This window comes from Oncorhynchus tshawytscha, linkage group LG03 (genome assembly GCF_018296145.1).
Source record: "Oncorhynchus tshawytscha isolate Ot180627B linkage group LG03, Otsh_v2.0, whole genome shotgun sequence".
Classification (NCBI taxonomy): Eukaryota; Metazoa; Chordata; class Actinopteri; order Salmoniformes; family Salmonidae; genus Oncorhynchus; species Oncorhynchus tshawytscha.
Genome location: NC_056431.1, coordinates 7,171,481 through 7,180,403, shown reverse-complemented (window position 1 = coordinate 7,180,403; position 8,923 = coordinate 7,171,481). Strand labels below are relative to the sequence as shown.

The 8,923-nt window shown below is 42.5% G+C and overlaps 1 protein-coding gene across 3 annotated transcripts in view; it reads right to left on the bottom strand.

Annotated features, from left to right (window-relative positions):
- Nucleotides 1-3,731: 3,731 nt before the first annotated feature.
- The window catches only part of znf574 (zinc finger protein 574), a 72,346-nt gene continuing 67,154 nt past the window's right edge, over nt 3,732-8,923 (bottom strand). For all 3 annotated transcript variants that reach the window (XM_024390493.2, XM_024390500.2, XM_024390483.2), the window contains exons 9-10: nt 6,220-6,507; nt 3,732-4,820 (exon numbers count right to left, since the gene is read on the bottom strand). In XM_024390493.2, the coding sequence (XP_024246261.2) occupies nt 4,224-4,820; nt 6,220-6,507 (885 nt within the window). In that variant the 3' untranslated portion in view covers nt 3,732-4,223. The remainder of the gene's footprint in view (nt 4,821-6,219; nt 6,508-8,923) is intronic.

Here is an 8,923-nt window from a genome sequence, read left to right as displayed (position 1 = left end):
GAGAGAGAAAGAGAGCAGGAGAAAAGGAAGGAGAGCATGACAGATAGAAAACAGAGGTAAATGCAGAAAAGGAAGCATGTCAGATGATAAATGTGTATAACATTAGTTAAATAGGTCAATTATAATAAGATATTTCATAATAAAGGACCAGAGAAAACAGATGAATCAGAAAACACCGTGCGGTGTGTGTAGTCACCCAAAAATACTAAGGACTGCAGGCAGCATGTTGACAGAAATATGAGTTTCTACCCAGACTTAGGCATTAGGGAGTAATGAGAACTATACTGTAGTTATTACTACAGCATATGAACTCATCACCAACAGGCCAAGAGCTCATACTTTATTCATCAGTCTATACTTGACTGAATGGAATTCTAATTATAGACTATTCAACTCATTGGCAGAATCCTGTTCTAATTCAAATTCTGATCTAATAATGTGTTCTAATTCACTCTGTGATTGATTGATTAATGATATCATTCTAATTTCGTGCGTAAACTTAATTTATCTTAGTGACGTTAATTTATCATCATGACACTCATTAACACCATTCACAGTCAGGAACTCATGAGGAAACCCAAGATAATAAAATAAAAAAGGTTTAAAAACATTCTCTGTTGTAAAATCACTACAGCAATATTCTAGATGTGATACACTGGCTCTACAGTACAGCATATGGGATAATACATAATCATGTCAATGTCTTCAATGCAATGACAGCAAAGATGGCGACAATGATGCACTTACGTCCTTAACAAAGATAACACCACGTCACCTAACTAGAGGCTACCTCTTCTCTATTTACCCAGGGTGAATACTATGTTAAATATCTGTTCCCAGTGCTGAATTTCAAACCCAGGGGCTGCTCCTCTCACCCTCCACCTGTAATGTCAGCAGGTTCAGGCCCAGCGCTGAATAGGCACATTATTTCTGAGGGTCAGGTATTTCCAGTGTTTATGGATGAAACCTAGCTGAGAATTCCAGGGATGTCCAGGGACAGATACTCAATAGGTGCTGTCACATTCACTCCTCACAAGGACAACAGTATCCCTTTCCTGCAATCAATGACCAAAGCACCCTCTTTGTCCTCATGGGCGGAATTCTCTTAATATGTTTCATAATTTCATCATTAATAAAGATTCCTTTTTTATAAATCACGTAAATCTGGTGTTTCTATATCAAACAGTGTTGTTATATTTCAGTATACTGTGATGTATATAAAGTGTCATATTAGCATGTAAACTCAAAATGGAATACATTTCAACTATATCTGACATGGTACAGGTGTCTTCTTTTTTTAAGCCAATAGCCATGTGTGTGAGGTGTATACTTCTATTTCAAAGTAGATTTGTTTAAGACCAAGACATACTCTGTGTGACCCTGATTTAACCCACTGCAGTAGAAGGTTAAGGATGCTAATAATCTCCCCAAACCAAATGCAGTCCGTCCATTGTTTGTGATGCCCCGAGGCCAAAATGTTGTGTTTCACTTCTCAGTTATGCAATTTCTTGCACTCTGATTTTTTTTGGCCACCATGATGTTTTAATAAACATCTTCATTCTGCATTCAAGCCTTAGTTTTGGATGAATTCCTTTTTTCCGACAGTGTGCGGGTCTCCATCTCTTCTACTGTGATATCTAGGTGTAATTTGATTTGACGGTCTGGTTATAATCAAACTATAAACCATTCTCTCAGAGCGCAGTACTCTCATCATTATACCTTCAACATACAGTATAGAACATATGCCAAGAACATCTACCATCTAATAAATGACTACAGACACAGCAGAGATGACCATGCTATGATACAAGGCTACTTAGTCTGCTGGAGATGCATTGATGAAGGGTAATGTACATGTACGTGCATTCATTTATAGTGGAGGTTGGTGGGAAATACAGTGAGGTCCACAAGTATTTGGACAGTGATACGTTTTTTATTGTTGAAATGATACAATGACTAGGAGGTTAAAGTGCAGACTGGCGAGTCCCATCTCTTTAGTCAGTGATAGATGTGTGACAACAAATTCTAATGACATTAAGCCCACAATGTTTTTAGCAGTACTCCAGTTGGGCCACATACATTGAGCTCCAAATGTATTGGGACAGTGACATGTTCTGGCTCTGTACTCCATCACTTTGGATTTGAAATGATACAATGCATATGTTAAAGTGCAGACAGTCAGCTTTAATTTGTGTATTTCATCCATATCAGGTGAACCGTTTAGAAAGAACAGCACTTTTTGTACATAATCCCCCCATTTTTAGGAAGGAAAAGGATTTGGACAAATTGTGTAGCTTGTGACTCTACTGACTTGTTGGATGCATTTGCAGTTTGTTTTGGTTGCGTTTCAGATTATTTTGTGCCCAATAGAAATGAATGGTAAATAATGTGTCATTATCAAGTCAATTTTATTGTAATTAAGAATACATGTTTCTAAACAATTCTTCATGAATGTGTATGCTACCATGATTACAGATAGTCTTGAATGAATAAGAAACAATGATTCATGAGAAAGTTACAGATGCACAAAGATCATATCCCCAAGACATACTAACCTCTCACCAATAACAGACTGCTGGTTCCTTATCTCACCTTAGTGAGGGTCTTACATTTTCACAATAAATTCTCTTCCCATGAAAGGCTGAAAACAAAAAATGTTTTCATACTTGGCTCCTATGCTAAAATGAGGCAATTTCTCTCTCTGTCACCCACACAATCAACAGCATTTCTCATTTCATGTAATGAAAACAAATCAAGACAGAGTGTTTGTGTGTGAGAACGCTCCAGTCAGCATTCGCTGGGTGTGCAACAGTCATAAACGGCGCTTTAGATTAGGATTATGAGCTGCTGCAGCACTGGAAAAGTTCTGGCACATCAAGCCTTTTTCCATTTAAACACAAATTAGATCATTAGTTTTGATATCTAGCTATCCACTATAGCATAATGATTCAGCGATATGACGTGTACTTCCTCATTCAGCTGAGATCATCATAAATCCTCTCCTTCCTTATCATACGGAATTACAATATTAACTTCATCTATTCATGTCATAGACATTATATTAACATTACTGTTAAATCTATATACGTCAACACACAGTGAAACAAATATCTTGGGTAATTACATGACTTGTATAGGGACATCTCATATTACTGCCCTCCTGAGCTCTGCTTCTGTGACTCGGTGGGTACCTGTGTCAGAAAGTCCATATTGATGATGTCAAGCGAGAGCATTGTGGATTTACAGTGGGGCCCATAAAGGCCATCCTATCTGATGTGAGATTACAGTGGGGCCCATAAAGGCCATCCTATCTGATGTGTGAGATTACAGTGGGGCCCATAAAGGCCATCCTATCTGATGTGTGAGATTACAGTGGGGCCCATAAAGGCCATCCTATCTGATGTGTGAGATTACAGTGGGGCCCATAAAGGCCATCCTATCTGATGTGTGAGATTACAGTGGGGCCCATAAAGGCCATCCTATCTGATGTGTGAGATTACAGTGGGGCCCATAAAGGCCATCCTATCTGATGTGTGAGATTACAGTGGGGCCCATAAAGGCCATCCTATCTGATGTGTGAGATTACAGTGGGGCCCATAAAGGCCATCCTATATGATGTGTGAGATTACAGTGGGGCCCATAAAGGCCATCCTATATGATGTGTGAGATATTTCATGGTGAGGACCACATGTAATCCCCCTTATAAAATGATAGAAGCGTTGGAGAAATGGTAAAAGCTAAAGCCTTTTATTAAAAAGAAAACAGAGGACATTTTATGGGCGACTCAAATCCAACCCTGATAAAACTCACCCTAAATAATATTAACGGTACACACTCTGGGAATACTTTTACAATCAACTTCTCATTGTAAACAGGATAAATGCTTTACCATACAACTGCTGTTTGCTTCACTGGCTTCACTGCACGATTTCAACATTTAAAATCAATTCTGCTCTTTCAAGCACCTCTCAAAGCTTAAGGGCCACATATCCGATCCTTCACTAAACTCTGCCAAAATCAATTCATATGTAGATGCGTAGATCATTTAAGTCGATTAAACAATATTTCGGACCATTTAACAAGAATAGTCCCGGCACTGAGGAAACAGCAAAAACTATACCTCTTGATTTAACTCAACACTAACTGAAAATCCTACCCTCTTTCAGTCTGTCTCTAATACATTCTATCACAAACTCTCTCCTTTCTTCCCTCTACAGTCCCCTCTATGAGATGGTCTCCTCTAGGATGAACTCTATGGTGTGTGGTACATCCTGTCCCTCTACCACAGTGACCGAGGGGATCTCATGTCCCTCCATGATGGCTGACAGGGAGGGGACAGAGATGGCCTGACCACCCAAGAACACCACCTGGGAGGACCCAGCCTGCCCAGAAAACATAGCCCCAGAGGAGTGCTCTGAGACGGGCACGGCCGGCACCATCACCCCCTCTGTGGTTCCATCCGTCTGGACGAGCAGAATGGTCTGCACCGCCGACTCCCCCTCGCCACCCAATCCCGTCCCTGTAGACAAGAGCACCCTCGCCCCTTCAGCCTCTACGTCGTTGGCCGTGGTTCCACCCGTTCCGTCGTCGTGGAGACGGATGTGTTTGTCGAGGTTGGAGCGTGAGCGGAAGGCTGAGGGGCAGTGGTGGCAGGTGTAGGGCGTCTCTCCACTGTGGATGCGGGCGTGCTCAGTAAGACGGCCGGCCACACTGAAGGCTTTACCACACACCCAGCAGCAGAAGGGCCGCAGGCCACTGTGGATACGCTCATGGTCCTTGAGGTGGGGCAGCTGGCGGAAACGCTTCCCACACGTAGAACACTGAGAGAGGAGGAGGAGGGGACGTGGGGGGTGGAGAGACAGAGCAGAGAAGAGGAGGAGAGAGACAGAGGGGGAAAGAGTGCAGAAAGGGGAAGAGGAGAGAGAGAGAGGAGAGGCAGAGAGTGAACAGAAAGAAAGAGGGAGAAGTTGAAGAGGAGAGAGGTGAAAGAAGAGTGGAGGGGAGAAGGATGGGTAGGATTGGAAAACATAACGAGAGAACAAGGACAAGAGGAGAAGAGCGAACATTAAAATTCATAGATTTCATATCTTGAAAAGTTATGAAAACATATTTTCTGAAACACTTCAAAATTTGTAGACACAGCACTTCTGGCTGAAGAGGCAGAAGAATAGGAGGGGTAGAAAAACAATGTGCGAGAAGAGAGAGAGAGAGAGAGATCTAGGGAGGGCAGAGGACAATGGTAGGTAGAGATAAAGAACAGAAAGAGGGACACAGGGGACCGAACAGAAAAAAAAGAAGCTGACAGAACAGAGCTGCACTACTACTGCAGGACATTCATCTTTTTCCACACAGCAGTGTTACCTGCCTGTCTGCCATACTGAATGACCACAGAGACAACGCCTACCATTAGTAGAACCAAAGGGAATCGGCAGGGACATTCTCACCAATACCTTTACAGCTTTGACTGCATTTATTGAACTATAGAAGCCTGGGGCTGTTCTGCCACACATTGTGCCACAGTGAGCAGAGGCTGGTTGGTCCTGAGTTTAGGACGCTGCCCAATGGAGCTGGGTCCCAGAATAGTAACACAGAGGGGAGATGGTAGGCTCTAACTCAGCCCAACTCATTAATCATAGGAAGTGTAGAGAGGGAGGGAGGACACCAGCGTGCATAATACACTGGGGTGACCACAACCACAGCTTGTATTTTTTAGATGAGATGATTAGATTTGTTTATTAGTCACATGCACAGGGTCGCAGATGTCATTTGCAGGGTACAGTGACATTGTTAAGCTCCGAGCTCCAATGGTGCAGGTCAAAAAGAGAAGTGAATAAAACAATAACATATACATATTTACAACTGTAACAATGATCCATTTCCATTGGGGGGTGGGGCAGGGTGAATGTCCATTGGGGGGTGGGGCAGGGCGAATGTCCATTGGGCGGTGGGGCAGGGTGAATGTCCATTGGGGGAGCAGCAGGGGGGGAAGTAAGAAGTGAATGAAACAATAATAAAAGTAACCACAGGCAGAATCACAACCAAAGTCTTGTCCAGACTGTCACATTTTTTAGCAGAAGAGACCGTCTAATTGATCCCTTGTAGTAGACTGTTTTAAATCACCTCAGAACAAGACACACCATAACGAACGTCAGTCGTGTGCAGTAGATAACCCACCACGCACACAATCAATCAATCATCTCCACCTCCCCACCCCCTTACCTCGAAGGGCCTCTCATCGGTGTGGATCCTCATGTGGACGTTGAAGGTGGAGGTGTAGGCAAAGTCCTTCCCACAGATCTGGCAGTGGAACCTCTTGGAGCCACGGCCCTTCCCCATAGTCCCCTGGCAGTGGGCCACAATGTGCTCCCCGAGGGCAGAGCTGGAGGCGAAGCGCCGTCTGCAGGGGGACAGGGGGCAGCGCAGGGGGGTCTGACCCGTATGGGACAGCCGATGGAGGTCCAGACCTTCCTGGGTCATACAGCAATGACCACACATATCACACTCCACCTGGATGAGCAGAGAGAGGGACACATCTATAAGGTATAACTAGTGTAGAGTAAGATCCTACTATTACAGTATCTATGTCTGTACCGTGCCTTCACATATTCACACCCCTTGACTTTTTCCACATTTTGTTGTGTTACAAAGTGGAATTAAAATGGATATAATTGTAATTATTTTGTCAACGATCTACACAAAATACTCTGTCCAAGTGGAAGAAATATTAGAACATTTGTAAAAAAATATATATATAATAAAAAAAGAAAAACGAATATATCTTGATTAGACAAGTGTTCAACCCCTTGAGTCAATACATGTTAAAATCACCTTTGGCAGCGATTACAGCTTTGAGTCTTTCTGGGTAAGTCTCTAAGACCTTTCCACACTTGGATTGTGCAACATTGGCTCATTATCATTTTCTAAATTATTCAAACTCTGTTGTTGATCATTGCCAGACAACCATTTTCAGGTCTTGCCATAGATTTTCAAGCAGATTTAAGTCAAAACTAACTCAGCCACTCAGGAATATTCACTTCTTGGTAAGCAACTCCAGTGCAGATTTGGCCTTGTGTTTATAGGTTACTGTCTTGCTGAAAGAGAAATGAATATCCCAGTGTCTGGTGAAAAATAGACTGAACTAGGGATGGGCATGAATAATCGATGTCAAAACTCCATCTTTAACCAGAGATCAATATTTTTTCAAATACTGTAAAACAATTGTCAAACTTTTGTCTTGAAACAACGTCAATTGTAGCAACCCTATTTTGCTCCCCTACCTGCTATTCGGTGGAGAGGGTGTGTGGTCCAAGTCTGGGTTTAAGGGTTTATTTTCCAAGCTTAAAAGGATAAACATTCACATGCAACACAATGGGCCAGAAAAGGTTGAATACATAACCATGCTGTCAATCCAGCATGACTTCTGCTGCGTTGAAAACAACTGGAAATGCAGAGTCTGTAATACCTACTGTACATGTTTCAAGCAGACAACCATAGTCCCTGTGCCCAAGGAAGCGAAGGTAACCTGACCAGTAGCACTCACGTCGGTAGCCATGAAGTGCTTTGAAAGGCTAGTCATGGCTCACATCAACAGCATCCCCCGGGATACCCTAGACCCACTCCAATTCGCATACCACCCCAACAAATCAACAGATGACACAATCTCAATTGCACTCCACACTGCCCTTTCCCACCTGGACAAAAGGAACACCTATTGGAGAACGCTGTTCATTGACTACAGCTCAGCTAGTGACATTTAGAATTTGTTAGCCTAGGGTCTAGGCTATTACCTTAACCATAGACAGGTTTCACTCTGAAAATATTCAAAAACATTAGTCTGATAAAGAGCGGATTTTCATCAGAATCATTAAGTCTAGGCCTCCTCACCAAACAGATGTCCTGGACATAACTCATCCCCATGCAGTGTTCAATGTAGTATTGTTAATCAATTTAGAAAATTCCAAGGAACAGGCATAATACACTTATCCAACGTCTGTATATCAAAAAGACAGATTTTGGTTTGTATCCTTGAAAAATGTGTCTTTCAACTTAAGAAAATGTACCCACATTTCAAATGATCACTGAGGATAAGTGTCCCAGACAGGAGATGCAAATCACACTATTCTGTTATTTTATTCTGTTATATTTCATAATGTGATAAGGGCTTGGAAATAAGAACGTATTATCTGCTAAATTAACAAAACAAGGCTATGCCATTGCACAGCTACAATAGTCATTTACAACATCAACAATGTCTACTGTACTTCTGATCAATTTGATGTTATTTTAATGGACCAAAAATGTGCTTTTCTTTCAAAAACATGGCCATTTCTAAGTGACCCCACATTTTTGAACTGTAGTGTGTGTGTGTGTGTGTGTGTGTGTGTATATTATATAAGGTATTCTACTATTACAGGTATTCTACCCTCTGACGAACCATCAAACAGGCAAAGTGTCAATACAGGACTAAGATGGAGTCGTACTACACCGGCTCTGACGCTCGTTGGATGTGGCAGGGATTGCAAACCATTAGACTACAAAAGGGAAGCACAACCGAGAGCTGCCCAGTGACACGAGCCTACCGGATGAGTTAAACTACTTCTATACTTACCTCGAGGCAAATAACACTGAAACATGCATGAGAGCACCAGCTGTACCGGAACACTGTGTGATCACGCTCTCCACAGCAGATGTAAGACCTTTAGACAGGTCAACATTCACAAGGCCGCAGGGCCAGACGGATTACCAGGACATGCACTGCGAGCATGCGCTGACCAACTGGCAAGTGTCTTCACTGACATTTTCAACCTCTCCTTGTCCGAATCTGTAATACCAACATGTTTTAAGCAGACCACCATCGTGCCTGTGCCCAAGAACACTAAGGCAACCTGCCTAAATGACTACCGACACATAGCACTCACGTCTG